General features: G+C 30.9%; 1 protein-coding gene across 1 annotated transcript in view; it reads right to left on the minus strand.

Moving 5' to 3' along the window:
• LOC126891897 (uncharacterized) overlaps positions 1-15,970 on the minus strand; it is a 34,272-nt gene extending 18,302 nt beyond the window's left edge. Inside the window, exon 1 of the mRNA XM_050661238.1 lies at positions 15,602-15,970. Coding sequence (XP_050517195.1) covers positions 15,602-15,877 — 276 coding nt within the window. The 5' untranslated portion in view covers positions 15,878-15,970. The remainder of the gene's footprint in view (positions 1-15,601) is intronic.
• Between the last annotated feature and the right edge of the window lie 1,980 nt (positions 15,971-17,950).

Genomic DNA, 17,950 nt, shown 5'->3' on the forward strand with positions numbered 1-17,950 from the left:
CTCAGGGAATCTCCCTGTCTTATCCCATTGCCAGCTTCAATTGGGTCATTTAGTTCTTCATCTACTTTTACTTTTATTGTGTTGTTCTGGTAGATATTTTTGATCGTTTAAATTATTCCTAGAGGCACCCCTCTTGCGTACCATAAATGGATAACGTCCTTTAATTTGACCCTGTCAAATGGCTCCTTAAGATCCACGAAACACAAGTATGCCGGTTAGTTGTATTCTAACGATTTTTCTTGAAACTGCCTCATTATAAAATATAGCGTCGGTGCATGATCTTCCCGACCTAAAACCTTGTTGTTTTTCTGCTAATGTTATAATTTTATTCAGTTTATTTGTTATCACTTTGGTCGTTAATTTCAGTGTTGTGTTTAATAAATTAATTCCTCTGTAATTCTCCGGGTCCGATTTTTCCCCTTTTTGAAGAGAGGTATTAGGATGCTTGATTTCCATTCTTGTGGTATTCTGTTTTGTTCTATTATTTGTTGGATTAGTCTTCATAATTGTGTGGTCAGATCTTGTCCTCCGTACTTTAGGAGTTCATTCGGTATTCTATCCTCGCCTGGTGATTTTATATTTCTTAATTTCCTTAGTGCTTCCATTACCTCTGCTTCTTCAATATCTATTTCTTCGTTTGTTGTCACTTCAGGTGTTGGTGGTTCGTTATCGTTATCTTTAGCAAACAGAGATCGAAAATAGTCTGCCCAAGTTTCCTTCAGAATGTGTTTCGTTTTTATTAGTTCGTTCATCTCTCTTCTTTGTCCTCTGATCATTCTCCATATTTCCTTTTGTGTTCCGTAGAAGTCGTGTTCCGTTTGTTTTGAGAAACTCTCCCAGTGTTCTCTTTTTAATTGTCTGACTGAAGTGTTTGTTTCGTTTCTAATTCTTTTATAGTGGTTGTATGCCTGTTCTGTTTGTTGTGTTCTGTATTGTAAGAAGGCTTTCTTCTTTCTTCATATTTTATCTTCACTTCCTCACAAAACCATGCGGTTTTCTTTTTTGATATGTTGGTATTCGTTACTTTCCTCTCCCCGAGTAATTCTGTTGCTGCGTTAATTATGTTACTTTTAAGTTTTTCCCAGCTTTCCTATCTTTATCAGCAATCTTCTCTGATATTCTTTTTCTATATAAGTACTCCGTGGATTCCGTACTTAGTCCTTCGACTTTGATTTTTGTTTGTGTTGGTGCCACTCTCTTAGGTGTGAAGCATTTCATGGTGATTCTAATTTTACATAATACTAGGCTGTGGTCACTACCTATGTACATCTGCTAAGTTGAGGCGTCTTACATAGATTAATTTTGATGGATGTTTATCTCTGTTAGTTACAACATAATCTATCATAGATCTTTGTCCACGGGTATTATTGAATGTATATTTGTGTTGGTCTTTGTGGTCAAAAAAGGTGTTGTTTATTCGATGTTCGCTATTCGTTCAGAAGTTTATCATCATTTCTCCATTTTCATTTTTGATATTCTCATTATGTTTTTTTTAACTTCCGGGTATTACTTTGGTAAGGTCTCCAATGTTGTATTACTGGATTCCAACGTTGGTTTTTTGTCTAGCAGTGTGGCCTGCGAAGCTCCATTTTAGTTTGGCAACTTTTGTTGTTATGTCCTCGACTTTTGTTTTTGATCTTACCCAGTCGTTTTTCTTTTTATCTGACAGTCGTATACCTAACATTGTTCTTTCCATTGCTCTTTCTGTTATGGCTCGTTTAGTCACAAAATCGATGTTGCAGATGCGGTTTACCATATGTCAGAAGAAATATGTGTATTTAATGATAAAGACGATACCCACATAATAGCCAGGGAGGTAGTGTCAAATTTGACCGGAGCATTTTAGCATGGCTGTTTTCTTTTTATTTAGGTAGGTGTTCCAAAGCTTATTAACAAATGATGTGTCAGCTGGCCCAAAACCGGGGATTTTCGACAAGAAAAGGTAAAATATGAAAGTTGATGGACGAACGCTACAACTTAAATGTCAAATATTTATATACGTTACTCAGAACATTTGATAAAGGTGCTTACTTGGCTCCTACCTTTCACTCAGGAGATCCGGGTTCAAATCCTGGCGCGAAAAATTCTTTTTGTTTTTTAAATTGACATTTTATTTTGAAAAATAGTTATTTTTATAATACCACGGGATGTCCACTTGGTCAGCTAACATTTTTTTGCAACGTACATGATGCAGCTGACGCTTTTTTATTACAATCTAAAATTCATAAATTATTGATTTATACTTTTTAATCTTTGCCACACTAGTCCAAGAATATTTTTTTATTATTAACTAGCTGACCCGGCAAACTTCGTACCGCCTTAAAACTAAATAATGTTTGAAAGTTTAATACCTAAAAATTACCAGAAAGCCAAAAAATACTAAAAAATATTGCGTACCTATACTTTTTTCTACCAAATCCATAGTTTACGATTCTATAAGGGACATAGGTACAGACAAACATTCATTTTTATGTATTATAGAGAATAGGGAAATATTTAGATTGTTATTAAAAAATGGGGGTTGGTGAGAGAAAAGTGAAAATTTAGGGTCGTATCTTTCGGTTCTACAACATATAAAATTAAGAAAAACTGTTTGTCCAAAATAATAACAAATAATGTCTCCCTTTCCACTTAGATTGTTGGTCTTACCAACTCAGGAACCTTCAGAGGTTCATGTACAATAAATTTGCTTATTAAGATCAATCATAATATTATGACCAAGAATGCATATTTTGCGATTCTATAAAAGACAAACAGATTTTTTAATATTGTCTCGTATAAATAATAAAAACGTGGTATTATAGAAATAATTATTTTTCAAAATAAAATGCCAATATAAAAAACAAAAAGAATTTTCCGCGCCATGATTTGAACCTGGATCTCCTGAGTGAAAGGTAGGAGCCAAGTAAGCAAGGCTATCAAATGTTCTGAATAACGTGAATAAAAATTTGACATTTAAGTTGTAGCGTTTGTCCATCAACTTTCATATTTTACCTTTTCTTGTCTATAATCCCCGGTTTTGGGCCAGCTGACACATCATTTGTTAATAAGCTTTGGAACACCTACCTAAATAAAAAGAAACCAGCCATGCTAAAATGCTCCGGTCAAATTTGACACTACCTCCCGGGCTATAATATAGTGGGTAAGCTAAAGCATCGGAACATGTCGGTGGGAACAGTAAAAGCAAAAATAAAGGAGACATTAAGTTGAGACCAGGAGAAGAATTCTTTTTTGGGGGTTTGAAGATGATGTTTTACAGTAGTAAATTTTAAATTTTCAAGGGAAAAAAACTCGTGACGAATTAATATTAGGCAACATAGAGAAAATACCCGCGAGGACTTTGGCATTCTCATAGTTACTTTGGAAGCTATCACCATTATCTTTTTTCAGTAGAGCTATAGGGTGTTTCATAAAGAATAGGCCATAGCCTAACCTTAAATTCCTGAGCTTAAAATGGGTCGATTTAAGTTAACTTTTCTTAGTACCAAAGTAGATAATAACCGAAATACAGTGTGTCAAAGTTAAACTTTTATTTTATTTATTCTTGAATATTTCCTGACAAGCACGGGATATCAACACAAAATTTGGTAAACGGGGGTTTTTTGGGATGAGAAATCTAAATTCGCTACCAAAAATTATGTATTACCAGAAGGCGCCACATACGTCTTTCAGCGGTCATTTAATACGTTCAAATTTTTTATCCCCGACTCTACGTACTTTTTGAACCAAAAATTTTATTCTCTTAATATTTTTGCTTAAAAAAGATATACTACATTCATCACGCCAAACTCAACTGTTTTTGAGATACACGCATTTTAAATCTGCGATACAACATAATTTTTTGCATAATATCATTGCAGTTACACTCGAAAAATAATTTAAAACCATAATAATTGTGCCAGTTCTCATATTTATGTCATTGCATAGCAAATTCCGTTTGCGATATATTTTTGTAAATTTTTTATGATTTTAAGTTATTTTTCGGGTGTAAATATATAATGTAAATATAAAATTATACAATGATAAAAATATGATGCAAAAAATTATGTTGCCTCGCAGTTATATGTCGAGATGAGTTTAGTATACCTTTTTTAAGTAAAAATATTAAGAGAAAAAAATGTTTGATCTAAAAATATGTAGAGTGGGTAATAAAAAAAATTGAACCTATTAAATGAGCGCTGAAAGGCGTATGTGGCGCCCTCTGGGTAATATATCATTTTTGGTAGCGAATTTAGATTTCTCGTCCCAAAAAATCCCCGCTTATCGAGTTTCGTGTTATTATACTTTGCCTGTTAGAAAATATTCAAGAATAAATAAAATAAAAGTTTCACTTTGACACCCTGTATTTCGGTTATTATCAACTTTTGTACCAAGGTAAGTTAGCTTAAATCTACCTATTTTAACCTCAGGAATCTAAGGTTAAGCTATGGCCTATTATTTACCAAACAACCTGTAGTACGTTCGCTAACGGTAAAATATTGCAAAACCTCCAAATTTTAAAGAACCACTTGGATTGGTATATGAAAAGACACCGCACACATCTTATGGAAAATATAATGTCACTCAAATGAAATAAAATTTACATGAATAAATTGGTCTCGAAATTTCAATAATTTCGTACCAGTGCGCCAACTCTAAATGTTGCTTAGTTAGGGCACAGTATAAAGAGGGACAGTAGAACTTCTCTCCGAAAAATTGGAAGTAAAATCGTTAAGGCGCATGGCGACCGCGCAAGGTTCCCAGTCGCTAGAGCACCACTCTCGCATTGCTAGTCGCGTAGAAACGTACGGGTTTTAACAGGGAAAACCCGCACACTCAACGAAAAAGGTACGTAATATTAATAAAAATGTTAATTCAGACAACAAAAGCCATACCTAAAATTTGTCCAATTCTTGGTTTTATTGGAACAACAAAGCTGTTCATCAATTCTTAATGTTCGTTAGTTGATCCAATGTATTACGTTTATTGAATGGATGAACATCTATTTATTAATATTACGAACACTGTTCACTCAGTCAACGAACACTATTTATTGAAACAACAACGTCGTTAATTGACCGACAAGGACTATTCGTTTTGTCAATAACAGTGTTTTTTCTCCTAAAGTTTTTCGTTTATTTCTACAATTATTTCCGTTTATTCTTACAATTAATTCCGTTCATTCCCACAGTAAGTACGGTTATTCTTACAAGCAATTCTATTAATCCCTACTATGAACGTATTTTATATTGATAATTACTGAATGCATTAGCTCAATGTATGATATTAATTGATTAATAATAATATTGCAAATCCCCCTTTTATGTCCTAAACCTAATGGACTTTACACTGTGTGATTTCTCATATATGATTTTACTTATAGAGTGCGCTGGAAAAAATGTTGTCCCCTTATTAATTTATTTATTTTTAGCACATAAGCAAAAGACTCGGACAGGTCGATTTTTAAAATAATTTAAGTATATTATAACATCAACGTTTCGAACTTTACGCGATCCCTCTTTAGGTGACAGCCACAACTTTGATTTTTTTAAATGGGAAAGTAGATCATGTGACAGCTCTTTTAAAAGAGTTTGAAATAGTGATTCCAAAAATGTGTAACACTTTATTCCTTTTGGAGAGCGCAAGCGCAAAATTTCGATCGAAATCTCTTTAAACGCATTCATTTTTTTTTGGAATCCTGAGAAAACTAATAAGTATTTTTGAAAAATTTATGCACAGAATAAAAGATTACATTATTACTGAGGGCCGAAAGTCTCTTAGAATAAACAAAAAGTTTCTTTTTAATGGTATATTTGAAATTAAAGATCATACTAAATTTTCCATTTTTCACCACTGTGACATTAAAATAATCATTATAGAAGTTCTCAGGGACTTCAGACCCTCGATAATACTGTAATATCTTTTATTCTGCGTTTAAATTTTTTAAAAATACTAATTAGTTTTCTCAGGATTCGAAAGAATAAATACGATAATAGACACACGAAAACTTCCTTCCAGTACGGACTACACTTGGAAACGAAATGAAATTATTCGACACTTCGGCAGAGGTAACAGCATTGTTTAACAAAGAACGATATCGAAAAGAGGTTATATTTCAAATGGTCAAGCAAAAAATTTTTATTGTTTCAACAACTTCGTTTATTTTTACCATGAACGCATTGATTGTGGTTATTAAACGCAATAGTAGATTGATTAATGCATTCGTTGTCACAACACTCAGTTTACATATATGGAATAATCAAATATTACTCTATAATAACAACATTTTTACATTGTTTTAATGAAATCTGTACGTTGTCGCGATAAACCAAGGTAATTACTTATCATCTACGAAATTAAGAAAGTGCTTTGCTGACAGAATTACCATTATTTATTAAATATACGAAACTAACTTATTGTCTGAATAAATTGAGTGTTATTGCTTAATGTATTGATTAATTTACTCTAGGTATTTTCATAATTATTATTCAATCATTGTGACAATAACCAAATATATTGATCAATCTCTAAAAGTTCGTTGAAACAAAAAAATAAATTGTTGTTTCAACGAAATACCATTCAATAATCACTATTAATCAATATTACGAACTAAATTTTTTTGAGTGGATCCATCACTGGCGAATTACCAATTGCGTACTCTACTGGCCGGTTGTTCGAACGCTAATCAACAATTATCACTATCAAATATTTAATTACTGTCACCAACTGTCAATGTCAACTTTTATTGGATTGCTGAAAACGTAATTGATTATAATTATGAGATTAGTTAATCAATTAACATAACAATTATATTTGATTAAGTAATTTAAGTTATAATTAAAAAAATAAAAAAAAAATATAATAAAAAACATGAAACAAAAAAAATAAATAAAAAAAAATAAATAAAAAAGAAAAAATTAATAAAAAAAATAACTAAAAAAAATAAATAAAAAAAAATTAAAGAAAAATTCACAAGAGGATTTAAACCTCCGCGGGGTTGATCCGGGTTGACATCCTATCGTAATGACAAAAAAAACATAACAAAAACAAAACAAAACAAAACTAAAATAAAATACAAAAAAGAATGAATTTATTTTAATATTAATATTAATATTTTTATTTGTAAAATGTATACACTATGTGTTCTTGATAAACATTAAGTAGTATAATCTATTTATATTTTTTAACATAGTATGTACATTAGCTGTAATTAGTAGGTAAATAAGAAGTAAAAAATTGTAATAATGTTATAATAACCAAGTTTCACTAATTGGCAATATCTTTAATACATTTACTTTTGATTGAGACTGGCTGAATGACCATAGTCCAAGCCAAAAAAGAAGAAAAAAAAAGTAATTTCATAATTGTAATCAATAATTATGATTTCAGCAACCCAATCAAAGTTAACATTGACAGTTGGTGACAGTAATTAAATATTTGATAATGATCATTGTTGATTGGCGTTCGAACAACCGGCCCTAAAGGTATTAGATACTTCTTGAGATCAAAGTGCCGACATAGAAGAAATTTTACTGTCCCTTTTTATACTGTGGTTAGGGCGTTAATTGTAATTAAAATTTATCGAAGTCTCATTTTTGAAGTCTATAAAACTGTCACTCCATTAGCCATTAGCTTAAGCCGATTAGAGGCAGTACAACTGACCAAAATATACCAACGTTATTCTCAATAATGGTAGGATAACATAAGAGTAAGCCTCTGCCTTAATCCCTCAGAATAATTTATGGACTAAGCGAATCACAAAATTTTTTTCTCTCTTTGACACACGTACATTCCCATTCGATTCCCATTATTATTCAAAATACAGAGTTGGCGCATTGATATAAAATTAGTGTAATTTCAATACGAACCTAGTCATGTAAATTTTATTTCATTTGAGTGACATTATATTTTCCATAAGATGTGTGCGGTGTCCTTTAGCATACACATAGCTAACAAGTCAAAGAAAAAGTAGTAAGTACTGTGCCTTTGTATGACTTTGGCCTGGGGGTTAGTTTCACCCATTCTTCCCTTGTGACTCCCCTTCTCGGGAGTTACCATTGCATGTGGTTGTCTTTTTCACATGCCAGGACAAATCACAAGCTATAATTTTTTTGTGACGGATATTCTTGAGTTAAAGTTTATTTCATGTAATCGAATGAACTATCTTTCAATAAAGTCGCCCCAGGAACGCAACTCATAAATATTGACATCATCATTTTAAAGTCTTCTACTTTAAAATGTATAATATAATATGTCTGAATGGCCAATATGAATGAGTCAGATTAAATTAAATTATTAGAAGAATTTTTTTACTAATCAACAACATTTTTGTTTAATTTATTAATATTTTGTATTTTGACAACGACGTATGAATTGGAAGTTGAAACGTTAAAAAAATAATTTTTTAAGTTAAATTGTGGCTTATTTTCCAACAGTCCAGGGTAATAAGATTTTTTCCATGACACTTCAACAGCCAGCGTACTCAAGCGTTTTTTCGAGAGGTAATACCTCTAAGAACAAATTGTAACTATTTCCTGCGTAGGATCTGACGGCCATTTTATTTATAAACAATTTAGTGTCAACAAAACGGTCCATTTTCCTTTTTTTGCAAATTAGTTGAAAACAGTAAGACTTATGGTTTTCTTAGTACAAACATCTTCGAGAGAATGCAAAAAGCTTTAAAATGGCGTATTACAAAGTTTAATACACTCATTTATTGTTAATATAATTGCGAAAAAGTCAAAATGTCAAAAAAATTAATTTCGTAATAACTATTGTAAACATAAGTATAGAGCTTTGAAATTTTTGTCAAATGAGGGTTCTTTGGTGCTTAATGTGTGACAAAAATTTCAAAGTGATTCATGCAATTGTTTAAATTTTATTCAAATTGTTTATCCCATAGAGCTTTTTTGCAATAACCTAAGTCAGCAAGAAATAATGCTAGAACCATTCTGCAGGTGTCAAATGAAAGGGCATGAGCTAAACTTTCAAATTGGTTTTAAAAGCTTAACAGAAAATGGATTTATTAGTATAAAATAATTATGCAAATGTATGTTCAATTTTTCCTTATAAACTTTTTATTTTTTTATATAATAAATTATATATATTTATTGCAATTTTTCGTCAATTATCATATAAATAATATCACTTGGTAGGTATGCATCTAAAAAACGATAAAAAATAGATTTTTTGAAAAAAGTTATTCAAAAAGTTTACCTAAATGAGACAAAAAAAAAAAGAAAAATTGACGATACTTTTGCGTAATTATTTATTAGTAATAAATGCATTTTGTATGCACTTTTTTAAACTAATTTGAAAGTTTAGTTCATGCTCTTTCATTTGACACCTGTAGGATGGTTCTAACATTATTTTTTTCTGACTTATGTTATTCCAAAAAAAACTCTCTGGGAAAAACAGTTTGAATAAAATTTAAACGATTGAATAAATCGCTTTGAAATTTTTGTCACATATTAAGCACCAAAGAATCCTTATTTGACAAAATTTTAAAGCTCTATACTTATTTTTACAATGGTTATTGCAACATTAATTTTTTTGAAATTTCTACATTTTTCGCAATTATATTAACAATAAATGAGTGTGTTAAACTTTGTAATACGCCATTTTAAAGCTTTTTCCATTCTCTCGAAGATGTTTGTAGTAAGAAAACCACAATTCTTACTGTTTTCCATTAATTTAAAAAAAGGGAAAAAGGCCGTTTTTTGACACTTAATTGTTTACAAATAAAAATGGCCGACAAATCCTACGCAGGAAATAGTTACAATTTGTTCTTATAGGTATTACATGTCGAAAAAACGCTTCAGTACCCTGGCTGTTAAAATGTCACGAACAGGGTATATTTTTGTCATATTACCCTGGCCTAAAATTAGAATAATAAATTTGCTCTTAGTCCACTAAAATGTTACATTTAGGGTTGCGTTTCTTAGAGGAGTCAATTTTATTTTTTTAATGTGTATGGGGGGTTCAGTAGAAGCCTAAGTTCAAGATTTTGGGGTCGCCACCCTTGTCCCCCGGAATTGGAAAAAGTGGTGCAAAGGCTTTCGCGCTGTATTTTCTAAACTAGCAATCCTACAGAAAATTGAGTTACACCTAAAATGTAGCAAATTCAATTTTCTACAATATTTTATATCTATTACTTTTTATCGTCAAGTGACCAACAAAAAAGTTATAAACAAAAATATGAGAAAATTTTGTAAGAAGTTTCCTTTTGGAGGTTATAACTTTTTTTCCGGTCATTTCACAATAAAATAACATCATAGCGATTTTGTAGAGGATTTTTTAATGAACAATTTTCACTATAAAGTTGTTTAATTTTATTTATTATCTAAGTTTAACAGCGCTCCAATCTTGACCAGATTCTCGAATTCTCATAGGAATACAATAGAAAAAAATAATTTTCTATCACGATACGAGTATATTCGTCGTGCGGCAGCAATCGTTATTGAATTTGCAGCAAGTGCGGCAGCAAATTTAAGGTGAATGACCAATTTTGGTCCCTTTTTATGTTTTCCAGGTCGCTGAATCCGAATATGAAGTTTATTTTATCTAAATTTGGTGGAACATGTTCAAATATCACATTTTATACAAAAATGCCGAAAATAAATTTTGATGATTTTTCAAATTTACCTCGCTGTATCTTTGGTCGCTGTAAATATTTCCTTTTGAAAATTTTACACTGTTATCTTTGAAGTATGTAGATAACAATGAAATTTATCTATAATGTTTAAACAAATTAAAAAAGGAGTTGTTAATTTTTAAACATTTTGTCATCATATTTCGTTAGTTTCATGTTTATTTAAAAAAGTTGAGTGACAAACTTTTTAGTTTATAATTTTAACCAACACAACAATAAAATATAATTCATGAAGAAGTTTTTTGGAAAATTTTAAGTCAAAATATACAATAGGAAAAAAGTTATGTTACTTCATAGACAAGCGGCGCACCCCAAAAAACGCTTATGTCTCGAGATCCTGACCACGGTGTGGTGAATGGCTAATTTTGATCATACTTTATGATTTTGATATCAAAAATTCGATTTTTGCTCTTCTTAACAATTTTGCATTTTCTGGTTGCGTCACTCTTCTTCTGAACCGGCGAATTTGTCCTCAAACAACTTCTTGGGCCTTTTCTATATATTATGGTTATAATTTTTATAGTGGGGAGAAAGGTCAAAATCATACTAATAATAGCATAGGAATGTTAAAATCATAATAAATTGTATGAATAAAAAATATATATAGATAGAAAAGTAAACCTAACGTTCTGTTTTATTGTATCCCTATGAGCATTCGTAAATCTGGTCAAGTTTGGAGCGCTATAAAACCTAGATAAATAAATAGAATTAAACACATTTTTCTACAACCGTGTTAAAAATGCAATTTTCAGCCCTCCATACGAGCGTTAAAAATGCTACTTTAAGGCACTAGTGCTTTAAAATTTTTATGGCACTGCAATTCGTATTGACCGTATACGCTCTTAGCTTCGCTGGTGTCGCTCCTAGCGGATTACTAATGCAACTTTCACCGGTAATTTTTAAATTTAATATTTAATTGTTATCGCTTAATATTTACCACGCAAAAAAAGTAATTAAATTGTAATCGATTTTTTAAAGATTTTGCTAATCATTTTAACGTCCTATTAATGAAATATTAATTTCTTACTTCGGATACTTTCACAATTATCGTGTAGATGGCGCTTAGATTTATAGTTTAATTTATTAATAGATTAATTTGTAATTGTATCTACATATTACGAAATATTAAAACTTAAATTCAGTATTTGAAACGTAACTATATTAAGGTAAAAATATACACCACAGCTTTGACCAACTAATATTATTTCCTATTAATGTTTTTAATTTCAAGGTTTTAAATTAATCACTTTGACATTTATGTCAAATTTCCGGTAAAAGCTTACAGAATTGTCACTACTGGCACTCGCGAATTTTTAAATATCCCCTCTACCTAAGAGCTCAGAGCGTATAGGTAATTTTGATGTAATGTCAAAAAATATAAAAATGGAATATCAGTCAAGTTCAAGTAAAAGTTTTTGTAGATATTGTCCTGTAATTAGGTTTGTAGAAAAAATATTGTATGATATGCGTGTTAAAAAGTACATTTTTAAGGCACTCATGTGAATTGCAGAACTTGCTATCGCTCATTCTGCAAACTTTCACATGCGTGCCTTAAACGTGTACTTTTAACACTTATATCATAAATAACTGTTATACTGGAAATTGTTCGCTGAAAAACCCTTTACAAAATTGCTGTAATATTATTTTAATGTAAAATGAACTGAAAAAAATTTATAACCTCCAAAAAGAAACTTAAAATTTTTTTACATATTTAAAATTTTTTTACATATTTTTGTTTATATCTTTTTTGTTGGTCACTTGACGATAAAAAGTACTAGAAATAAAATTGTAGAAAAGTTAATTTTCTACATTTTATGTTTAATTAGATTTTCCGTAGGGTTGGTAGTTTATGAGATATAGCGCGAAACCCCTTTGCGGCCCATTTCCAAGATAGCGGCCGGCGGACAAGGGTGGCAACCCCAAAAAATTGAGCTTAAGCTTCTACTGATCTCCCCTACACATTAAAGAAATAAAATTGGCTCCTCTAACAAATGCAAGGTATGGCTTAAAAAATGTAATATTTTAATGGAGTATCTATAGACCGGGAGATATTATATCAGCCACGATTTTCTAAGTCCTGCCTTTTGCAATAGTGGAAGGGTAGACGAGGTACTTACAATTTGTGGAAATATCCACAAATTTCCTGTGACATTTTTCTGTAAAAATTATATTTTCCCAAAAAAATTAAAATAGGGTTTTGCGATGAATTTCTGAGTCCTGCCATATCCGTAGAATGACAAGATACTATGGATTTTATGAAGAAAATTTTTTGGGTAGGAGGGTTGCAAACGGGCTAACGGAGTATATCTGTATACAAACATGTAAGGAAAATTATGAAATTTTCATGATTTTCTGGGTCCTGCCAACTAAATAAATTAAACATATTTATTTCAAAATGATCAAAAAAAAATGTTGGCATGACGTCTCCTACTCTTTAAGTATACTTGTCCCTTGGAAAATTATGCGCAAAATTTTTACCCTGATTCCGTGGTTTTCTGAGTCCTGCCTTTTAAAAGTTATAATACTCAAATGCAATCAATACTTTTTCGGTACTCTTCAGGAAGGTTAAACGGTTCATGTAAGACGGCAGGAGTCATAGATTTGTAAGAAAATTCGTGAAAAATTGCACGATCTTCTGAGTCATGCCATTTTGCATGTTTCAAGAATCTTAATATAAGTCTATTTACAAAGAGGCAGGATGGTTTTATAGATATTTCCTGTACAGGGTGGGGCATTAGTGTGACAAAGTCCAATTACTCGTTTGTCGTAAGAGATACGAAAAAAAGTTATTTAGGTAAAACGTGGGGCAAAGAGAGAACCATAATTTAAAAATATTTTCTAATATACAGGGCTACCCGTATTGACAGGGTGACACAAATTTATGTTTTTTTTTTAATTGAACACCTTGTATATAATTTTAAGATACGTAAGATAATTTTAAGACAATTTAACACAATTCACATAATCCAAAAATGTTTCCTAAGGGAGCTAGAGCTCTTTGAAGATGGCGCCTTGTAATTAGATCTTTTTATCTCCAGAACGCTTCCATTTCGATAGACAAAAACTGGTCCGCATTTTTATCTTCCAGAAAAATCTTTCCGTTTTCTAGAAAAATCAATTTCAAAATTTTTCGTATTTTGAATTTAAGAAAAATTAAAAAAAAATAAAAAAACGGTGTATTTACCGACTTAAAGCAAGAGTAACTTTTAGTACTAGAATACCTCATAATTTAATACTCTACTGTCAAAAATGCTTAAGAATTAAAGCAAGTTATGAGATTTCGTTGATCTACCCAAGACGGACGCCTATGACCGATACTAGAAATTGACAATTGATAAAATATTCATCTCTGGAAGAGAAATAAACGTACCAGTTTTCCTTTTTCTAAATAGTTTTTTTTTATTTTTTTTTTGCAAATTCAAAAACAGAAAAAATTTTCAAATCGATTTTTCTAGAACCCGGCGTATCCTACCGACGTAAAGCAAGACTACCTTTTAGTACAAGAATACCTCATAGTTTAATATTCCAGTGTCAAAAATGCTTAAAAGTTAAACACAGAAAAGTTATGGGATAAAATATCGGTTTCCCCACCCTAAACGGACGCCTATGACCGGTACTAAAAATTGACAAATGATGGAATCGATTTATCTCTTGAAGATAAATAGGTGTACCAGTTTTCATTTTTCTAAATAGAAGAGTTCTGGAGCTATTTAAAAAAAAACTAATTAGAATACGCCATTTTAAAGAGCTCTAGTTTCCTTGGGAAGCATTTTCGGACAAGGTGAATTGAGTTAAATTTTCTTAAAATTATCTGAGGAATCTCCGTGCTTCGATTATTAGAAGAGTTTCTGGACACCCTGTATAATAGGTACAATCCCGACTATATTGATTTTCTTCCTACTACTTTTATAACGTGTACTTAGATACAAATATAATCTAATCGCTTAAAATAAATAGGTTACAGTTTAGTATTAGATTTGAAAGGTGTGTAAAAATCCGAGACATTACTCGGAGTAAGGTGTGTAAAAAGACCGAGGAAAATAATATTTAATACCGTACGATTCTTTTGCCGATATAAAAATTAATTTTTATGTATTAAAATATCTTTGCTGTTATCCTGCCACGTTGTAAACGGTTTTAGATTAGTGTTTTTTAAGCATACTTGACATGGCATGACTCAGAAATTTGTGGTGATATAAATATGTTTGTATAACAACCTGCAATAATTTTACTGACATAAAATTTTACTTTTATATACGAAATAACTACACAACCATCGTGCCTCTTTGTAAATAGCTTTATATTAAAATTCTTGAGATATGTCCAAAATGCCATGACTCAGAAAATCGTGTAACTTTCCACGAATTTTCTTACATAATTTTAACTATGTGTAGTAAAAAAGTGTAACTAAATATCCTGCCATTTTGAATAATGTCTACTTAAATTATTTATTTTATAATACAATTTACTTTATGACTCAGAAAATCACGGAACCAGGGTGAAAATTTTCCACAGAATTTTCCAAGGGACAAGCGCAGTTAACCATTTGGAGACGTCATGCCAAAATTTTTTTCGATCATTTTAAAATAATTATGTTTAATTTATTAAGTTGGCAGGACTCAGAAAATTATGAAAATTTCATTACTTTCATTACATGTTCGTATATCCACATACACTCTTAGTCCTTTTGCAACCATCCTGCCCAAAAAATTTTCTTCATAAAATTGATAGTAACCTGTCATTTTATGGATATGGCAGGACTCAGAAATTCATCGCAATTTCCCATTTTTTTCCTCATTGAAAATCTAATTTTCACAGGAAAATGTCACAGGAAACCCGTGGATTTTTCCATAAATTGTACGTACCTTTTCTATCCTTCCAGTATAGTATTGCAAAGGACAGGACTTAGAAAATCGTGGTTGAAGTCCTGTTAATATCTCCCGGTTTACTATGAATTTATATAAATCTTACCTTTTCGTGATCTCGCACCTGGGAATATGTTAAGAATTCCCGACATCCATCAAACCTGTTAACACATTTAAATAAAACGTGTTCAGCAATTTTTCCATATAATGATTCTACCCCTTTTGATTTCCGAAGCGCTGGTTCCTCCTTATCCACATCAACACATCTTCCACACTGTATACGCCTGTTTGGATAAATTTTTACTGGTTTCACTGATAAATATTTATGACAAAAACTGCAAAGTAATGTATCCAGAATATTATCTGGAATTATAAGCACCATTATAACCTCATATTATAAAATATAGCAAGGAAATATAATTTTATGAAAAGCTGGTCTTGTTTTAATCACATCACAACACACATAACTGATTAATGGATAAAATATTTTACATTGCATATGCACATGCACATTGCTATCCTTGACATCCAATCGTCATCCTACTTGAAGGTTAAAGATAATGTCTGCTATTTTCCAACAATGGCGTGTTCGTTTATTTTATTTTATTTTTATTTTGTTGTTAACTCCCAGCATACAGTATGGTGCAAATATTTGGAATAAATTCGTTATTTCGTAAACCGCCGACTTGGAAAAATTCTAAAACGGGTTGATTTTTATTTTTAAGGGAAAATCCTGAAACACATCGATTTTTATTTTTAACTCTTAAGTACTAACACTCCCCTCTCAGACGGCATCAATTGTCGAAAGTGGGATATTTCCTCTCCTATAAAATTTTAAAGATCACCCGTTTATGACTTTTCAAGTTGGGTTGTTCTTTAGTAGTATCGAATTCGGCAATTTGCGGCAGGTTATTATTCGAAAGATATTTAGGCTCAAATTGTGATTTCCGTCTAATAGACAGGGTGATAGTGTTTGTGCCCCAGTTCGTCAAAAAACATCAAATAAGGGAATAAAAACCCTGAGGAAACTATTTTGAAAGGGTTTGATGAGGTAGAAGACGACATAAGCGAAGTGGAATCAATTTGTGATGAATATGTTGCAACTGACTATCATTGCTACATTGTACTAACCATAGTACCTGTCAGTTTTTTTTTGTTATAATATTTTTTTAAATACCTTTTTATTTCCATTTTTCTTACTCTTTGTCAAACTCGATTATAAATTTTTATGAAGACTCTTTAATTTGTTTAATTTTTATCACACTTTTTTTCATGAGTATAAAGGTACACAAACAATCCTTCCATTCTTGTTAAAATGTTTTATTTTAATAAATACAGAAAAACCAGATTAATTACTGTTTTTTAGATAATCAATACTTTCAGTAAGTCATCGAGATATTTTTTTGCTTTAAAATATTTAACAAAAATAAAAATTACCACTAAAATGTTAAACCCGTCTGTCAGGCGGTTAGTTAGTGTTTTCGTCATTGATTTAAGATGTTAGTACTTAAAGGTTAAATTATAATTCTTTAAAGTATATCTCAAACTAGTGACGTCATGCATCTGGGTATTATGACGCAAACGATGCCTTTTTTTAATGAGAATAGGGGTCGCGTGCTAGTTCATTTGAAAGGTTTTTCAATTCTCTATTCAGTAATGTAATCATTAACACAATTATTTATACAGAACCTGCAACCAAAAAATATTTGAATTAAATAAATTGACAGAAAAAGAAGAATGTATGTAATTTACTTAATTCAAAATACATCATACTGCTGTCTAGGAGGGAATAGAAATAAATGATAATTTCATAAATAAACATTACTTTTCCCTTATATGCCAGTCAATGAGAGCATGAACAGGATATTACCTCCGAATTCTATCCTACTGCATGGATTTTACTGACATTTTGGGAATAGCCTCTTATTCCATTGAAATGTTACATTTAAGGTTGCATTTCTTAGAGAAGTCAATTTTTTTAGTGTGTAGGAGGGTTCAGTAGAAGCTTAAGTTCAAGTTTTTGGGGTCGCTGCAATTGTCCCTCTACTGCCATCTTGGAAAAAGCGGTGCAAAGAGCTTTCGCGCTGTATCTCTTAAACTAGCAACCGTACAGAAAATTTAATTACACATAAAATGTAGCAAATTAAATTTTCTACAATTTCGTATCATTACTTTGTATCTTCAAGTGACTAACAAAAAAGTTATAAACAAAAATAAGAGAAAATGTTGTCAGAAGTTTCTTTTTGGAGGTTATAACTTTTTTTCGTTCATTTTACAATAAAATAAGATCATAGCGATTTTATAAAGGATTTTTCAGCGAACAATTTCCACTATAAATTTGTTTAATTTTATTTATTTATCTAGGTTTTACAGCGCTCCAAACTTGAGCACATTCTCGAATTCTCATAGGAATACAATAAAAACAAAACCTTGGGCTTACTTTTCTATCTATACA

This window comes from Diabrotica virgifera, chromosome 9 (assembly GCF_917563875.1).
Source record: "Diabrotica virgifera virgifera chromosome 9, PGI_DIABVI_V3a".
NCBI lineage: Eukaryota > Metazoa > Arthropoda > Insecta > Coleoptera > Chrysomelidae > Diabrotica > Diabrotica virgifera.